Raw genomic sequence first — 20,400 nt, 5'->3', positions numbered from 1 at the left:
TCACATAAATAATATAATTACAAAATCAAGCAAAGAAAAAAAATCATGTCCTTTCAATGTAAAACTTATGAAAGTTTAACAAAAACTGCAGGTGTGTCTTTGGTGAATGTTTGGATGAAACATGTTTGTTCTTCATTCAGTGAAGTTCGAGTTCAGAGATTTACACAAGTAAGAGCAGCAACACTTCATGATTCAAGTAAAAGTAAAAAGTACAAAGCAATAAAAATACTCTAGAAGTTACTCAAGTAAATGTAACTAGTTATTTAACCCAGTTGGCTTCATGGCTTTGTATTAGTTTTTGACTTAAAGATCAAAGTGAAGTAGATGTTGAGTCATTTCTGGTATTTCCCTTTTCAAATCAGGAGTAATTCTTCTAAAACTGAAAACTCTTTGTTGGATCTTGATTCATGTATGTTTTTTTTTTCAGTTTAATATTGAGTCAAACTATTGAGTTTTAGAAAAGCCCAAACTAGAACATAAGAACATCTAATTCATTTGTAAAACTCTTTACAGGTAGAATGCAGCAGGTTGGTAAAAACAGTTAAATGTATCAGTTTAAGGTTTTTTATACTTTCCAACCAGGTTATAGAAACTTTTTTCATTTTTGACATTTGTTTCTTGTTTTTTAGTGGAATTGCACATCATGCATGTCACATGAAAGGAACAAAAGGTCATAGCTTTATTTTTCTTACATAAAAAAACTGGCATTTTATTGATGTTTGCACTTTTCAAATCAATAGGTTTGCTAAAAACCTATTGATACAACTAATTCTACGTGTTGCACATATCTGCTTGTTAATTGGTTGAAAAAGCAGGCGAGTTACAACCAACAATCCCCTTTTTGCATGTCAGCATGTTTGGATGCTCAAAGCAGCTCTGGGCCTGATTGCAGCTTGACGGATCGACCAGCTGCTGGACTGAAGTCTCGTTATCTCATTATCCTTTGAGAGGAAGCAGGCCTGCTTTTACACACCATGATCACCTGCTTTGAGCTCGATGGGGAACCATAAATCACCTGAAGGCCCACTGGACATCACTGGTTTCATCCAGAAACTGTTGATAGTAAAAATAATATTATAATTATGAATATTTAAAAAGTTCAACCATGTAGGTTTTTCAAAGGGTAAGAAAGCTGCTACTGTGGTATTGCTTAATCAACATTTATCTTAAGACCTGTATTGATGGGTTTTATTGAATACATTAGTTTGAAACTACATTGAATCAATCATTAATTTGCATAAATTTGTTCTAATTTATTATTTATACAATATTGCTGTGTCATTCTCTTTCTTTTTCTCCTTGTTTTTCCCACATTTTCCCAGAAATGCGCAGGCTGCTCCGTGATTTGGTCCGGATTAGCATCTAGGTTGAGGTTAAAGGCAAATGTCGGGTCAGAACCTGATTTTGTTTGGCTTTAAAAAGGGATCAGGCCTGGTTAGTGTTTAAATAATCAGAGTTTTAGTAACAGATTGATCGCTGTGTCAGTCTGCCTAGTGTTAAATATATGCACAAATCAATAAAAATGTATATTATTACTGTTAATTATGGAGATTCTATTGCAAAAAATGGATTTAGATTCTGTACAATGATTTAGTTTCATGATGCAACCAAGAGATGAAAGGATAAGATGATGTCATGGTAACTGAGCAGCAGACGAATCTGAAGCATCAGCTGGATGAAAATCCTCAAGGATCCACAGAGGCACCAACTTATATAGCTGATTTCTGCAGGAGCCACATGCAGGAGCCTTCATTACTGGCAATTAAGGTTTAAGATCCAACATGACTGAAAAGCAAATCAAACTGAGCAGGAAGCTACATTAGCTGTGAATTTAGCCAGGCCTCTCCAGCTGTACCTCTTGAACTGATCCACATTGTGATCCTAAAAATATAAATTTATGTGGATCTTATTTGGTTTTTGTACACAAACTGATTAACATTTCTGAAGTAAATAAGAGTAAGCTAACTAAAAGTTGGAAAAATGTGACTATTAGCCCACAAATGTTTTTGAGAAAGTAGCAAGAAAAAGCATAAAGACAGAGAATGAGGAAGATAATATTTTGGTCAGATGATACTACATGTTAGCAATCAGAACGCTGAGGAAGACCACCGACTCTGCAAATCACCAGTGAGTGAAACATGGTGGTGGCAGTATTATGCTGTGGATACCATTATTGGACTTGGAGTGTTAGAAGCCAAGTAGTCCTGACTGAAAACCTGGAAACAAATATCCTGTGCTACAATGAAAATTTATATCAAAGGTGTTTGAATGGCCTAATCAAAGTCCAGACCTAAATGTAATAAAGATTCAATGGTAAAACTTTGAACTTGATATTCAGAGTCACTCTCCATGTAATCTAACCTGATTCTTTTGCACAGAAGAAGGAAAAACTTCATTTTCCAGATGTGCAAAGGTGGAGCTAAAATTGCATTAAAATGTTTTCCTACAAACTGTCGGCTCATAAAGTCTGAATATGAATGTTTGTTGAAAGAAATTTAAAACCATGCATCATTTTCCCTCATAAAACTGTTTTGCACTTTTCTGTGTGTCTTACTGCATAACAACACAATAAAATACTGGATATCTGTATTGAACCCAAACTGTGAATGGACTGGAACTGTGGAAACTTCAGCACTCAACACCTCAGGGCAGTTTGCACTGGTCAATTGACCTGATGCCACATGCATGGAACCAGTGACCTTATAACTGAGAGGCAATAACCAAAGAGCCATGAAACATGCAGCCAGATTTAAAGCCTTAAGGTCGGCTACAGCGTTAGCTACACAGAAAACAGAAACACAGAAACCTGCCAGGAATTATGGATCTGAAAGGCAGAACTGATGAAAACAATCTGAGTTATGTGTAGAAACATCCATGTTTTACTTCAAAGAAAAGAGAAAACCTTGTCATGTTTCCTTCAGATACACATTTGTGGACATCCTGCGAGCCATCCTGCTGTCTCTGGAGTCCATGATCGAAGACCCGGAGCTGCAGGTGAACGGCTTCATCCTCATCATCGACTGGAGCAACTTCACCTTCAAGCAGGCCTCCAAGCTGACCCCCAGCATGCTGCGGCTGGCCATCGAGGGGCTGCAGGTAAGAAGCTGCATGACCACACGGCGTCTGACTGAGGCTGTGAAACGTGTCCAGAACGAGAAGCAGAAACTGCAGCTGTCCTCCACAGATGATGATGTTGTTATGGAAGTTTGTTTCGCTAACTAAACTTGATTTGGACGAGATCCTAAATCAATGATTAATTCATTTTGGATAAAAAAAGAAGTATTTCTGATCATTTTCAGTCAGGCTTTGTATTTCACTGAGACAGTTCTGCTGCACAGTAAAATTACAAAATCTTAATATTTTTGGTCTAGTATTTAGTGAAAATATATAAGGTTTTGTAAGCCCATCATTTCTTGATATTGATGAAAAGGTTCTAGTTCAATTATCAGATTATTTTACTTAAAACATGGGGGAAATGTGTTATGAGTCAAATAATAATCTGTCAGTGAAACTAGAACTTTTTCATCAATATTGATGAAATATTGATTGACTTCAAACAAGCTCCTGTTAATTCCGGAAAAGTTACTGATAAGTTAGTTTTGTTTTATTTCAAGTGTACTAAAATATTTGCACTAGAAACAAATACTTGGTAAGATTTGATGTTTTTGCAGTGTGGCAACATCAAGTTAGACTTTATGGTTTCAAACTGTGGAGAATCCAGTCCTAGTTTTGTTTTGTTCATTTTACAGAACGTTAAAATTAGTTTGACCTCATGAACCCAGAGAGTGATCTGGTTCATCTTCAAACTGATCAGCTTTTTAGTTTCCAAATAACTTTGAGGGTTTCAGTCAATAAGATCAGAGGAGATTGGCTCAGCCGTCTCCATGGAGACCCTCAGGGCTCTGGTTTAGCACCAGTCCTTTTATTACTATTCTGACACACAACCTGATAGAGAAATTATGCATTAATATAACATCTTATTGCACAAATAACATCCAGTTGTATTTAGTATGAAAAGCACATAAATCGTTGCTTTTATTTCTTCAGATTTAAATTACAGTAGCAGACTTAAGATTTTTTAATTAAGACCTGCTTTTTGTTTAGTTTGCACTTTGTGATGCTTTACTTTTTCTGTCATTTTTTTCTAACTTTGATTTTTGTTCAATTTTAAATTATCCCACTTCAACCAAAATGTTACTTTTCTTTGAATTCAGAGGCAGAAAACACTAAAAGGCTGCATGTTTCTTTTGCAGCTTCACTTCCATTAATCTGCTCTCAAAATACGCCTCTTACATTCAATTCTGCCTTTCAAAAAGTACCAAAAGAACATCAGAATACCAAAGGAAACATATTTTTTATTATTTTGCTTTAGAGTTGTGAAAACTAGGAAAACGCGAAGGCACTCAATGCCCTCCTTGTTCTCCAGATCCCAGAAAAATCATTTGTCTTCTCGGTCTTCGGCTCACATTTAACATCATTATCGAAATGAGTTAGAGGAGGAAAACGCCGGCGGACAGAGTTCAGCTGTCCTGTAGTCAGCAGCCAAACCTGGGAGGAAAACGTCTCTCTTCTCTCTGCGTGTGTGTGAGGTTTGATGTGCAGATGAGTGGAGTTCCTTATTGCTTTCACAACATGGCTGTGAATCATCTGCCAATTTGTTTTGGGCTCCATTAGTCAAAGTTAGATCCAACGGGGGAGAGCGATTCTTGGGGGAAGAGAGACAACGTGGTGTGCTGTGACTGATTATCTGATGGGTTTGTGGTGGAAATCAAAGTCAGAGCAACTTTTAGCATTAATTTCACCCGAAAACTGCTGAACGTGAAGAAAGAGAGTGGACAATGTCTCTACCTTTGCAGTATTTGTTATTTAAACTAACAAATACTGCAAAATGTAAATGCATCAAAATGTAGTGATGTAGTAAAACATTAATATTATGCATATTAATGTTTAATTTTTCTCTAATGTCTCCATAAGTGTCCTTTTCATGCAGCCAACAGGCAAAAGGCTGAATCCACCATTGATATGAAACCAGGCCATTGTAGGGCTGCACACTAGACACTAACTTCTTATTTTTTCCACTCTGCAACCAAAATAACCTCCAGAAAGTCAGAAACATACATAAGATCCTGAAGGGACCGAAGGGAAAAGAGCTAAAACAGACCCAACAAACAAATACCCGGCTGCACGCCTGCAACCTCTGGCTCATCCTGCCATCCTTCACCACTATCAGCAATGAAAAAGGCATTTCTATAGATCTATTACACCTTTTCCCTTCAGGGGAAGTAAAACATGTTACATAAAATTGGATATATACTGCAGGTAATTCTCAGCCGGATTTTATTTGCTCTGTAACCCGAGGCACTTTACGGTGAGATTGATTCAAAAACTCAGAGTCACTGCAGGTTGCAGATTTTCCCTTCCACAATTTTAGACTGATTCTTTAAACGAACGTTCTGTTTTAAAAGCTTTTTATCTAGATTGCAATTTTAGAATTTACTGCATGTGAAATCTGCTTATTTATTTGCTTTGTTACACTATTTATCTGGGGAAGGTTTCAGTATTTATGGATCTTTTTGTGAAGGCAGCTATTTGGACATCAATGAGTTCATTACCTATTCATCCAGTTGGCAAGCAAATACTTTGACTACTTTTCATTAAGTCTCCAGAAATATTCCAAAAATCCCACCTGCCAGGCTCATAAATACTTATAATCTATAGTTTCTGTTAGAGTTTATGATCCCAGATCTGCTTTGTAGGTCTAAAATATTTGCACTTTCTGTCTTCTATTTAAATTAAAGCGTCTTGTATCTTATTGCATCATATCTGCTTGGAGTTCATCGAGTTGTTGAGCTGCAGATTTAAAGGGCCAGACACATTTAGGAGGAACTGAACCGTCCAGATGAGATCAACATGAGTTTTCATCACAGAAACATGTTTTCATATTCAGCATTAGGAGCACACAGTTAAACATTTACAGAGATTTTTCTGAAACTGGAATGCATTTTATGGCTTCTTTCATTCTAAATGGTTTATCTGATTAAACCAGAAACAAATCATTTAAATCTCATCAAACCTTTGGTCTATTTTATGTAGAGATGATTTTTTTTATTTGTTATTGTTTATTAATCATGGACTTCATTTGATCTTATCTGGTTTCTATTGGGGTGAAAAGTAACTAGTTGCATTTACTGTAATTAAGCACGATATGTTTGTACTTTTTACTTTAAGGTGCTCAGAAAACCTGAAATTTTAGTTTTACTTGAGTGTTTTTGAGGAAAGTAATTTATTCAGTTAGATATGAAATCATATCTATTAATGAGTAAAAATAAAATAAAATAAAACCATCAGAAAAAAACAGCGTTGAACCTTCAACTGAGTTAGTATTAAAATCCCCTGGTGTTGAGTCACTGAACAGGGTGATGTCATGTGTTAGCATGTTTTATTTTAACCTTTATTTATAAAGGTGTTCCTTTAATTAAAATGGTTTGAGACAAACACTTTATCATTTTCATTGTGAAATCCAGGAGCAAAACTTTCTTCTGCTCATGAGGAACATTTAACCTCTGAATTACAAATTACAGAACCGAAGCACAGCGAGCATCAGGTGTCATTTGGGTTTGTTTAAACCCAAATGAACAAACAAAACCAGACAAACAAAACCAGACAGAGTATGAATTATTGATCACTTATTAGCTTTGCTATTCTAAACTGCATTTTTTACATGAGTTATTGAGTGAATATCACTTGATAGAAAAGGCGAATAAATTTGGTTGTTTTTCCAGAATGAAAACACAGTATGAAGAAACCTGACACACACACACACACGGACTCTTGCTGTGCAGAGCGTTGAGTGTTCATTTGAATCTGAAATTAGCTTCTGATATTTAAGCACAAAATGAAACAAATCACAGCTTTTTATGGAAATCCTTCCCTGCTGTTTGTCTCCTGTTGAATCAAATGGACTAATGACTGAGAGTCGTCCATTTAAACGAGATTTCATCCAAACCTCAGCGAATAAAGACTCCTCTGTGGCACCATCACAGTTTTAACTCTGCTTCTTCTTTCTGAATAAAAGAAGAGGAGTTATTAGAGCAGCAGAGGAGAGGCTGACTCACTCCGGTGCCCAGAGAGAATCTGATAGTGGAGCAGTGAGAATGAGTCACTTCAGGTTGGAGACTTTAAAGCAGCAGAATGGCAGCCATGCAGTTCATTCTGCAGCGCCGTCAGTCGCATGATGGCAGCTTTACACCCGGCGCATCGTTCAATTAACTCCCACCTGAAACACCAACTTCAGCTCTGAAGCTGTGGATCGGGTTCGCTTTTGTTTCTGGAGGAATCGTCTGATTTCTGGACTCAAATATCTATAAGAGAAACTAATGTGGGTATCAACAGTATCTTGTATTTATTTCTATTTCATCTTAAGTTTTTTATTTCAATAAGCAATTAATAAATTTATGAAATGAGCTTGATAATTTCCATTCTGATATTTAATATCGTCAGATTTCAGAAATATCTTCTGGTTCTAATGCCGAGTCTTTTTCGCAAAATGAAACTTCAGTTTCTGAGAGGGAAAACTTGCATCATTATGCCATTATAATTGTAAAATGACAATATTCTCATTTATCCCAATAATTTTTGATACGATTTATCATCCAGTTATTGTGACAGCTGTGATCTAGTCTGTGTTTTCACATCAGAATCTGTCATAAATGTGCCAAACCAAAAAATGAACCTGAGTTATTGTAAAACAAACCAAAATGACACCTGATGCTCGCTGTGCTTCGGTTCTGCTCATGTCACGCCGACCCTGATCCAGTAGCAACACAGAGCAGCATGCAGACCACATCCCTCACCATCCAATTTGCAGCTCCGCATCGTGTGCAGAGCAGAGCCGAGTCCGAGGCGGCTCCTCAAGGCTTCTCATCTGCTCTGTAATTTTAGTTTTTCTCACAACTTTCTTCTGGGTCTTTTTTTGCCTCTGGCTGTAAAGTCTAGACAGACGGGAACCAGAGAAACGGGAAAGGTCACTGAATGAGCTTCCAGTCAGAAATCTGCAGCTAAACAACAGATTCTAACAGATCAGATCCCAAAGTGGGAGTTTTGACGCTAAAGATGATGGATGTCCAACAGCAGTCATGTTTAATGTTATCAATTATCTACATGTGATAAACAGATTCGATCAATTAAATGTAATTTGGCAAAAATTGGCCTTATTTCAAAGACAAACACTGTTCGTGTCGCGACTTCAACCATCTGTGCTTTTGGTGTTTGGATGCAATTAATACCATTTAAGTACTAATATGATAACATGTTGTAATAATATTAGACAGTAAGAAAAACAACAGCAGATTGCTACATTAAAATGATCAAAGATTGGATAAGTCATTATTTTAAACTGGAATATTGATGTAATTCCCTCCCAGTGACTGGATCATTACTGGTTTTGGTCTCTTTCTGAGATGATCATGATAATGTGCTGCAGTTTGACCACCGTCATTTTAAAAAGTCTATTTTTAATTTCTCCTGGTAATAAACTAACATTCATAGTTAACCATCTGGTGTAAAATTAGAAATATGTACAGAATTATGAAATGATTTGCAAACAATAAGTTTCCCATTTAAATACTGATTTTCCATTTGTGCTATTCTGTGGTTTTTGCCACCAGTAGGAACAAATGAGATTTAGGGAAAGATTTCAAGCCAAATTTGATGAATAAAATCATTTTGTGGATTATTTATTTGCACTGAAACACAAAAGTTGAGTTATGTGAGAGACAATCACACAGCAACATTTGGAAAACAGTAAACATGTTTTCTTTACGTGCGCATGGATCAGCGTTCACATGCATGTAAAGAATGCATCGTGTTTTGTCAAGCTTCCATTCATTCACTAATTCATTCATTCATTCACTGTTTTTAATTTCAAACCAGTTGGATATAACAATGCAAAAACACAAAAAGTACAAATAGAAATATAAAGTGTAAGAAATCTCAAACAGAAGAGCCCCAAAGAGAAAGTTTGTTCACTTGAACCTTTTTTTCTTATTTTTAATGAAATATTTTGTGTTAGTCATTGAGTTGTAACATGTCAACACAATTATGTAATAAGATGTCAGGCTACAGTAAAATGGTTTGCTCTGTGAATAAGGAAATATAGAAATCATGTTGTCAAACTGGAGCTTTTTGTCATGTTCCGTGTTTCTGTGTGTTTATTTTTGAGTTTCTGTGTAGTCCTGTGAGTCTGTCTGTGTCTTCCCTGTTGATTGCTCCCAGCTGTATCCAGTTCCCTGATTACCTTCCCTGTGTATTTAACCCCACCTGTTGTCTTTGTCTGTGTCGGATCCTCGTCGTGTGTATCGTCGTTGTCTATGTCTAATGTAGTCAGCACTCTCCAGTGGAACTGGCAAGTCCTGGTTTGTGCTGGTTCCCGTTTAGTCTGTTTTCCAGTAGAACTGTTTAAGTCCTGGTTTGCGACGCTCTTGTTTGATGCTGTCAGTTGCTACCGGTTGTTAGCTGCGTGCTAGTTGTTCCTGCCGTGCTGCCTGACTTGGACTCTATGAGTTACCTTCATCATTAAATTCATCTTCACCATAACCTGGGTTCTCTGCGTCATCTCCTCACCACCACCAACCACACATTTCATGACACTTTTAGCTGCATGGGTGAAAATAATTACAGTAAACATTTAAATAAACCAGCTGCTTTTTCTGCAGACAGTCCCTTTAAAATAGGTTAATACCATTTAAATACAGTAAATGCATTACATCACTATTCACACTACAAGCACACCTTCGACCTGCACTTCTTCAGCTCCATAAAAGAGATCATGTTGAAGAGTCCAAGAAAGCAGAGGAGGTGAAACACTGGATGATGGGATTCAAACCATAATCCTGCAGGATTACAATTTCACTCAGGGATTAAAGTTCCAAATGTCCAGAATCTGCTTTTCTCCTCAGAACAAGTTTGAAATTTGTGTTTTACATAAGTCAGTTTAGCATTTCGGATTGTTTTAAAACAATCAAAAGACAAAGTCACGCAAGAAAATGTTCCAATAAAACACAACAGCTCAGCAGCAGATCAGAAATATGACCTTAAGACATTATGGGCAAATTGAACAGTTATTAGGCCATTTGTTTTCATAACACCTGGATTACAATCTATTCTGTGTGGAAAGAAGATGATCAGTTAAAAATATGCAGCCTTTCCTAACATTTTACATGATTCTTTAATATTTATTAATAATTTAAGGGATTTTTAAGTGACTGAACTGATTAAAACCTTGAATAGCAAATCAGAAAAATCCTCATGAATTATCTGTTGGCTTCCAGTCTGAAGCAAACAGCTGCGTTTTTACAGCAGACTCCTTAAGAATATGCATGCAAATGAATAAAGTTAATGACTGCATTTTAATGTCTCGTTGTTTTATTTCTCTGGTTTTTGATGCGACCCTGCAGCCTGTTAAAGGGCCAGCGGACCAGAACCGCCTTGCATTCTGGGAAGCCATGTTGTTCCAGAGGTCAAAGCTCGGCTCTCGTTCTGAAAGTGATCCATCACAGTAATGAATGAGCCGTCTTCTCACTCCGACAGCTAACCAGCCTCTTACCAGCAGCTGGATCCATGGAAGGAAAACTCTGGAAGATGTGCAAATACAGCTGCTGTGTGTTTCCATGACGATGTGGCGTAAAGTACAAGGATCCAATCCGCTCATCACGTTTAGATCACGCGAACCGACAGCTCCACTTTAAATCATTAAAGAGTTTTAGAGTAATTTCTGGAACAAAAATTAAATAATGTTGAATTATTCAGTTGGTAAGCTCCATGTTTCTGCATTCAGATATCATTTTTCTATGTGTTTTGTAGATGATCCTTAAAAATATAAATTATTCCTGAATTAATTAAGCAATAACTACATATTTGTTTTAGCTCTTCTCAGTTCTGAACAATCCATCACGGAAATGGAGAAAACAGTTTTGAAGTTTGATTGATCAGGTTCTTTTATTCATCCAGTTACATCTCATCATCTCACGAGTCGATAAAAAGCTGCATAAATACATATAAGCACAAATGCATACATTTTCTTCTAATGTCAAATAAACCATGATGTAGAAAATGATTTAAAAACAAACCAGCTTAATAATATTTATTTGTTCTGACTTCAAAAAGTCCCTGAGTTTTCTGAGCAGTGCTTAATTGTTTTTTTTTTCTTTTATTTATTTATACCTGACAATAATTCCACCTGTGGTATTTATTCCCATCCTTTCTTTAATTCTTTTTTGTCTTGCATGAGCCTTAGCCATGATTAAATACATGGAAATGTTTAAACATATATTGAAACACCTGGTTTGGTGTTTAGGAGAGATCTGTGACTTTCTTCTAAATAACAACCTGAAATAAAAGTTGACATTGTGCAATAGTCATTTTTACTTTATAGTGAAGTCAAATTAAAACATTTTTCCTGAAAACTTAGTTTTTAATTCTACAAAAATCATTAGTGTAGATGTTTGTATTTTCATACGTTTCCATGCAACAAACTTTAACTGAGGCTCAATGAGAAGAAATGAAACATTTTGTGAAGCATCAAGTTCACATCTGCTGTTAATGTTGCTGCCTGCTGTGTTTGTTGTAAGTCTTGGTGTAAAGTTTACAACAGAAGCAACCTGGCAGGCTGTAAAGTCACCAGCTTGGTAGAGATTTCGTTCTACACCATTTCGTTGGTTCTGTTAGATTTTGTTGAGTGAACTTTAACCTGTATAAAAACCAGAGGCAGCCTGGCCCAGCTGGAGATCTGCAGTAAAAACATTTACTGCAGATAACGTGGCTGAAGCCGAGCGCTTGGTGTCGCCTGTTACATGCCAATTACAGCTGAAACATCAGGAAGTTCTGTCCTGATATTGATAAAATATCAATCACGCAGCATCTTATCAATAAGCTAAAAGCCCCTTTAACTGAGCCCATTATTTGTGGGAACAGATCGATGAATCCAGCAGGAAACAACGGCGCAGAGCAAACCGGCCGATGTTCAGTCGGTCCAACAATCAAACACATTTCTGTCACGTCTGGGACTCCTATCAGTGGACGCCATTAATCTGCTGCTCAGATTAGGATGGGACAAAGTTTGGTTAGAAAAAATGTTAATCTTTGACCTTTTCAGTGAATAAATGTGAAATAAAACTCAGTAAATTGTGAAGCAAATGAAGCTGAAATGGAGAAAATATTCAGTTCCATGGTCAGAAAAGGAGTTGATGTAGTGGAGTAATCTTGCATTCGCTCCTCCTCTCTGGCCTCCCACCTTTCACTTTCTGTGTTCCTCCCCCTCCTCCACCTCTTTCTTTAATAACATCATCGCCCTCCCGTTCCTCCTCTCTGCCTCACTTCAGCCACTCCATCCTTCTTTCAGCAGAGACAATGGTGGCAGAGCCTTTTGTCTGCAACGACGGCAGCGCTCAGCCACGTAGTTACTGATTTAGTTGAAGCATCAGTCAGTCGTCTGCACCAGAAACGTTCAGTTTTTCTGCTAAAATCAAAATCTGAGCGAATCGAAAACATCTTCAGTTTTCTTCTCACTTTTCTACTCAAGCATCATCAGCCTTCCTCTTAACCCCCCGCCTTTCTTCCTCTTCCTCCGCCTTCCAAGGCCCCCTCCTGCTTCATCCCACCCTTGCTTCGTTACCACGGCAACATGTCCTACTGCCTCGCTATCTGCTTTGCCCTCTCCTCCAGATGGGCTCCCTTTTGTTGTGTGTTAAGACAGAAAACAGGCTTCTCCTTAATTCTCCGCTGTTTTCTTCCCCTCGGTAATCGAGCGTCAGCGACGTGGGAGATTGTAAATGTGCTGTGAGTCATGTAAATAGATGATGTATGATTAGCTGGAAACCTGCTGGCAGAACAAAGGGAGAAACAGCGTGGGAATCTTTTTGGGGTTTGACCTTTTCCCATTTGTTTTATAATCTTATAGATTTGCATCAAGTTCATCAAATTTTGACAATTCATAATGGAAATGGAAGAAAAAAAACTTTTGTTGTTTCTCTAACTAATAAATTTATTAGTTTCTTTTCTACTCTACTGGTAAAGATGTGAACGCAAAAACATTTTTACTGCAGATGCAAAATCTAATGAAAAAACTGATGAAAATCCAACTTTTAGTTTGAGTTAAATTGACAAAACCAGCTGCAGCTACCAGATTTTTAATCCTAATAGGATTTTCCTCGTGAAATAAAGGTTAAAAAATAATAATAAATGATGATGCTTCCTTCTTACATATTCCTGCACATTTTTTATGCAAACTTCACGTTTGCAGGTTGATCAGAGGATCGTTTAGTTAATGATTAAGACTTGACTTCTTGGCTCCATTGGTCATAATTCTGACGTGACACAGAAGTGAACTTCTCCTAGAAACCTATTAAAATGGAAAATACTGGACATGAAGAAAGTGCATTGATATTCATAAAATCAAGAAATGGCATAAAAAGAGAGATTAGTTTTCTAACCACAGGAATTCAGCGTATTTGTCTGCGTGTGTGTGTGTGACAGGAATCTATAATTTTAATTTTGCTGTTTTTATAAAGACCTGATGAAGGACTTGGTTTGCAAATTAGCCTCAAGCTAGAAAACATATGTACAAAACAAAGATTGCTTTGTTTTTAATATGCCACATTGAATTCTGTGCTCTCCTTGATTAAATACATTTGAATTGAATTGAAAATATAAAACTTAATATGCATTAATGCCATGACTACAGAAGCTTTTATCATCTTGTAGCGTAAAAGGAGGAAAACTCGTGGCGCTCCTGGATCGGCTGCAGCCAGTCGTGTGTGAAGTTGCATTGCTTCTGGTGTTTCAGGCTTCTGGCTTCTGCATTTTATTTAAAATATTTGAGATATGCTCTCATAAAATTAGTGAATAGGCAAACTATCTGGAGTTACATCCCACAGAAAACTCTGAATGCCATGAATAGACAGCAGAACTCGGTATATCTACAGTCAGAGCTGTAAACTGCTTCAAGGGTTTAGGAATGTACATTTTTTCTTGCCCTCAATGAGAAAATAAATGTAGGATAAAAATATGCAAAAAATGTCAAGCATCCTTGATTTTAACTGAAATCTGAACATAAACATATGAAAACAGAGAAATTAAATTGTCTCACAATAAAACCTAAACATCTGCAGCCTTTGTTAAAATCTACAGTGAACTCTCAGAGGAGTCTCTGCATTAGCATTGTTATGTAACACAGACCTCCAAAATAACTGGGACTCCTGTAAAAATGGTGCCAATAAGCCAGTAGAATATGCATGAAGAGAAGAAGAGAGGCGCACTGCTTCCTGACACCTGGAGGATTCACTGCAGTCAGCAGAGGACGACACTTCTGTTTCAGACTCAGATCAAATAAATTAATCCTGAGATGTTTGATTTATTGAAGTCTGCTGAAATGGATGAGTGAAAACTTATTATGAAATCATCAGATCCTGAAATGCAAACTGGAAAGTTTATTGTTGGCGTCAATAACCTAGAAATGAGACTGACTGAAGTTTGATGTGAGTGAAGAAGCTGTTTACCAGGTCTGGCTTTGCAAACAGTGTCGTCTCCACTTTAACTCTGCATCCTGCCTGTTATCTGTTCGCTGCAGACGCGGACGCTCTCACCAAATGTTCCCCCATCTCTGTAAAATAAGCTTCTGAGAGTTTGGCTGATCTGAGGTTTTGAAGATAATTTCAAAGAGAAGCTGCCAATAGTTTGTGTTCTCAGCCAAAATCACAAGAAAGAAAAATAAGAAATCACATCCAAGTGTCTGTAATTTGAGTGTGGACCAGAAAACAACGTTAGTTCTTTGTTCGTGCCCTTAAAATAGAGGCAGAGCTTCAGATTTCCCAACCTTTAATGATGCAATTAGTTAGTGTTTTCTGCAAGACTCTCAGACCTCATAAAATTATAATAATGTCACGTTTTCCCTTCATCGTGAGACATAAGAAAGCTATTATTTACCTGCTAATCCTAAATAATACATTTTAATTGAGAATGTTTATAACAGAAGTAACTGTAAAGCAGTTCAAAGTGCTTTTAAATGGATGCAGGACGGTCGGGTTTAAACGGAGGCAGAACCTCAGGAAACCTCCAACATGTTTTTCCATTAAAACAGGAAAAACTTCCCTCATGTTTCTGCAGCTGCACTGCATCTCTACAGCCTGCAGGTTCACAGACCGACACTCAGCAGCCAAACCTCCACTCAACACATTTATGCAACAACACTCTGAGTTTTTAAACAAATTCACCACTGACTGCGGAGGACGACTCCTAAATATCTCCTGTCACCGTCAAACCGGTGGCTGTTTAGAAAAAAACACACACATACAGAGGATTCTAGGTTTTTACTTTTGGTCTTATTAGTTTTCTGGGTCATTTGTTCAGTCAGAAATCAGATGTTTTCCTGCCGAAAGGCAGTACAGACGTCCAGCTTTCCAAAAGCCAGTGCAGCTTGAAAATGACAGATTTTTAAACATCTTTCTGTCACTTTGACTGGCAGTAAACAAAAATTAGCCTCCCTGCAGCAAGACGTTGAGAAAGCTGCTGTTTTAAAATCCGTGGCTGAGGCTAAAAGTGCTTTTAGATTATGTTTAAACTCAGCTGAGTCTCTGAGCCGAACAACCCAGCAGGTTTATTGGACTCTTGAATATTCTCATGTCTGTTAGTGAAGCCTTCAGGGTTTGTAAACCTTGGGGGGTTTCTCTGTCTGAAAGGAGGCTGAACTTTTCTACAGATGTGATGGTTCCATTCCCAGAAGCCAAGCTGACAACAGCTCGTTAACTTTTGGATGATTAGTTGGGTCCGTCATGTTCCTGGGGCTCCAATCATTAAACCTTTTAACCCTGTGGAGAAATCTGGAGTTAATCACAGTTATTGGCATGTTTCCCTTTCAACAGACCACAGCTGTTTAAATTCACAGGTTTTGTGAATTATGATGGACTGACAAGTAGCCCACGCTGTACCCTAAAAGCACTTTCACCCATTTACCACTAGAGAGAGGACCAGAGGTCTGATTATCAAGATTAAGGCGATACTACTGTGAGCTTACAGCATCCTTCATACCCTTCATACATTTTAACTCTAAAGCCTTTAAAGGTGATCTCTTCTGCTTTGTTGAACACATTAGGATGTGTCTTTGGGTGATACACAACATGTTCATTACATTTTTTGTACAAAATCCTTCTTAGATGACGACATTTTAGTCTGCTCAGTTTTGACTATTTTCATTTCCTTTCAGAATGAGACGTTTTAAGGCTGCTATCACTTTAAATCCAAATAAGATGCTGCTGGCCACGCCCCCAACTCAGCGTTTACACTCACACATGAAAATGGCAAAAAAACAAATGCACAATTACACAACTGTACATCTTTGAAAAGCAGAAGTGTAGCCTCCTGGACAACCAACAAGAATGCAGAAGTGCCTCCTGATTTGTGACGTTACATTCCGGAAGTTTTTGAAATGGCTCATTTTCCAGACACCAAAAATCTCTAATTCATTGCCGAAAAACAGCTAGGTGTTTCTTTTTCTTTTTGTTTGTTTACAATCTCACTTAAAGTCACACATTCTGCTTGAAAAAGTATCAATAATGGCACAATTATTTGTGTGAGAGAACAGGATGTAACAGCAACTCAGACCTATTAGCTGCTCCTCAAATAGTAGAAAGACAGGAGAACATGGCCTGGTGTGCAGCAGATTATGTTGATCTCCATATCTGGAAACACCTAAACATGCAGATAGGAAGAGTTTCAGGCAAGGCAGGACAATAATCAGGACTGTTGTCACCATGCAGTGAGGCAGATCTTAAGGGACGTGCAAAACATCCAAAGCTCATTAGGTTACACGGCTGCAATAAAAAATGAATTTCTCAGAGGGTTTGTTCAGATCGTCATCAGGGGTGTCATTCACGCAGACCACAGATTTCTGCAACCAGGTCAGTTAACACCACGGTGTAAAATCTTCAGAAGCTTCAGAAATAGCGACGCAGTGATGATCTCAGCATCTCGGTCCAAAGCAGTTCTGTGTCGCTGCACCTTGTTCCCTCCTTCTGTTTGTTTGGCAGGACAACAAGATCCTTTGAGGCTCTGAGCGATCTGTACACAGGCAGGTCAACTGCCTCAAACACACCAGGATGCAGGCCAGCAGGAAGACAACCAGCAGCATCATGATACACCTATTAAACACAGGAAAGAAAAAAACCAAACGCTTCTTAATAATTCCTGAAGCAGCTCTTGAATGATGTCATTAACAGCCCGATTACCTCTCAGCACTCAGTGAAGCAGTGAAGTGAAGAACCTGTGAATGTTAATGATGCTCAGCAGCTTGTTTGTTTTAGTAATTACAGTAAAGGAGCCACTGTACATGAGGATGCATGCAGTGTTATGTAAAATACACTTTTCTGAGCTTTACATCATGTTATAATGTTATTACCTCAAAAAAAAAAAATACTGGAGTGTTGCCTTGATTTTGCCATGCATGTTTGGGAAACCCTCTAATCTCCATGGCAACCATTCAGAGCAGCCTCTTCTGCAACTCTTCCACTCAACTCCTTCAAACTAGCCAGCAGCGATTAGCAAACACCTGGTGGAACTGAGCATCTCATTATAGGAGCTACTTCTCAGTGAAACACTGGCGAAATCATTGTTAAAGGGTTAATAGAGCAGCCATGTTGTGATGACTTCCTGAAGGCGGAGTTTCAGAAAGAACAGGAGTTTCTTAAAGGGGCAGAGGCCCAATTTCAAGGTATTAAATTATAAACTTGGTTTTAAGCCATATTTGATATATATATTTCTGTTTATGCTTACATTATGAATAATTTATCACAGCCAAATTATTCCACCTGTTTTATTGCTAAAATATATGTTATTGTAGCAACCTACACAATGTGACTGATTTACAGCAGAAAAACTCAGTAACCTGTTTGAAACATCTCAGAATCGCTGGTGAACACAGAGATCACCCCGTCTGTTCCGGTTATTTCTTTATCTGTTTTTACTGGTTGCCTTGTAAAATAAAAAAAAGTTCTTCTCTGTGACAGAACACAAACAAATGGGTTGAATGCTCTGAGCAGCAGAGCACAGGTGAATTGGTCTGATTGGTTAAAAGGTCTGGGAGTAAAAACAGAGACGAAGAAGAACTGCCGAGATGAGAGGAAAACTGACTGGAGAAATTAGATGAGGGTAGAAAAAGCCCAAAGTCAGAAACACACACTCCTTCATCTCTGAAAGCAAATCGAAATAAAATCAAAGAAAGTGTTTTCTGTTGAAGTTGGTAAAAAGAGTTCAGGCCAAACTGAAGCAGCATAAATATGTCAGATTTTTCCTGAAAGTCTCATCCTTGATTTCTCCCATTTTCCACATTAATTCCACTCTGCTTTCCCATAAAGGAGGTTTCTGGATGGACCAAACAAAGTCATCACTGCAGGCTACACTTTAAAAAAAGCCCTCCCATGACCGCTGGCCTCCGTTTTGAGCTGTGTCTGTTCCTCCTTTGAGCACGTTATTTCATTTAATGTGGATTAAAAGTGACAGAAGCAGAGCAGAACATGGAGGGAACTCATCAACCTGTGTTGTACCGAGCCTGAGAAAAAACACAACGGGGGAAAAAAAAGATTTATGAGCAGAAGTCGGGCACACGCGGAGCGAAGAAGACACGTCAGGTTTTATTACTTCAGCTGCCTAACAGCTGCTGCTGATGGACTCACTGCCTGCTAAAACATTGATTTCATCTAAATATCTGATTCTGTTTCAGGTTTTTCTGCAGCAGGCGCAGAAGCTCAGTATGATGTTAATGTTGAAAGGGAAAATAATCAGTTATTTAATCATTTTCTTGAAATATGTTTGCATATATTTAACATAATGGCTTCAGAGTTGCATCTAACAATCAGTGAATCAAAAACATGAATAGATTTGAGGCCTGAGTGCTGGACAGAAGCAGTGATGGGTTTCCATCCATACATGCTGTAAAACGACGTTTCGTTTAAGAGTTACATTTAAAATCGACATGAGCATCTAGCTAAAACAAAAAGCACATTAAAGCAGTGGATTATGGGTGTTTTATTATTTAAAGCTTTGCTGTATCGCTACAGGAAGTGTGTCTCTAAATCAATGAAACCTTAAAGGCTTTTCTTCCTCGGCTGAAGCTTTTCATTCTGCTAAACTAAATCAGCTGCATTTCCATCCAATGTTTGATCTAATCAAGTAACAGAACTTAAATAAAACAGTATAAAACATATTTTAAATCACAAATATTGATCCACATGACGCAACTGGTTACTATGGTAACCAGTTATCAGTTTTTTAATCGAGGGAAACAAATTTGTACCTATTTGTATTTAAAAGAATTAACCATTTCTTCGGAAGAGAATCAGGCCCACAGCATCACAGATCCTCCACCATGCTGAATAGTGTGGATACACTCATGCTTTGTCTTACACCAGATTTTACCAAAGTTTTTGAGCTTTTCACCAATAAAAAATCCAGCATTTTCACCCAATAATGACGATAAGAACTTTTTGTTTCTTTTTTTGGTAACTTTATGGCTTTGGCAGCATGACTCAGCAATTATAACCCCACTAAGACAAAAACTGCTAATCAAAAATATTCCCATATTCCTCAAATTCGCTTCTTTAGGACATGAGTATTACAAAGAAGTTTGATTTGTATCTCTAAACTGCACACTCATAATGCATTTAAGTATATTTTCAAATTTATTGATGCTCTCATTTAAGAATTCAAAAATAATATCAGTTTTGGTGAGTTTTAAACATCATTTATTGGAATTTATCATAGCAATAAACCAAAATTCATATAATTTTTAATGTATCACAATGAACAATAAACGATACGATAAATGCCTACCACTACTTTATGTGGTAATAAATCAGATATGTGTTTGATAGTTTTCAGAACAATCATGTCGATCATATCTGACATGAGACATGAATCATAATTCTGCACCAGAAGAAACCAAATCTGGATGTAAACGATGACTGAAGTAAACGGTGCCAACGCTTTAAACGCTTCTTTGTTCTTCGCTCATTTTATGATTTCAACTTTAAAGCTGATCTATAGATGGAGATCTATGTAAACAGCTATGATGCATGTAGTGTCTGTTTGTCGCTTTGGAGTTGTAAACTGTTCAGAGATTTCTGATCACGTTTAGCTAGTAGTACAAACTACCAAGAAAAGCTGGATTTCAGCAAAACATTTTTTAAAGAAACACAGGGGACACAAATGGACAATCTGTGTCCCCAACATGCCGCTCGTTGTAGCACTAATCTCTCCTCTCTTGTCACATTTACATGCCACTCGCCTCCTCTGCAGCGTCACCAGTCTGGGTGTTTGTGTTATCGCTCCAGAGGCGACCTCTGATGTTCTCGCTCT

At 37.6% G+C, this 20,400-nt stretch overlaps 1 protein-coding gene across 1 annotated transcript in view; it reads left to right on the top strand.

Annotated features, from left to right (window-relative positions):
* clvs2 (clavesin 2) overlaps positions 1 to 20,400 on the top strand; it is a 35,571-nt gene that overhangs the window by 1,688 nt on the left and 13,483 nt on the right. The window contains exon 2 of the mRNA XM_015033983.1: positions 2,922 to 3,096. Within this exon, the coding sequence (XP_014889469.1) occupies positions 2,922 to 3,096 (175 nt within the window). The remainder of the gene's footprint in view (positions 1 to 2,921; positions 3,097 to 20,400) is intronic.

The sequence above is a fragment of the Poecilia latipinna genome, unplaced genomic scaffold (genome assembly GCF_001443285.1).
Source record: "Poecilia latipinna isolate Pla-1442-1.1 unplaced genomic scaffold, P_latipinna-1.0 Scaffold284, whole genome shotgun sequence".
In the NCBI taxonomy this organism is placed as follows: Eukaryota; Metazoa; Chordata; class Actinopteri; order Cyprinodontiformes; family Poeciliidae; genus Poecilia; species Poecilia latipinna.
This window is presented reverse-complemented; position numbering and strand designations above follow the sequence as displayed.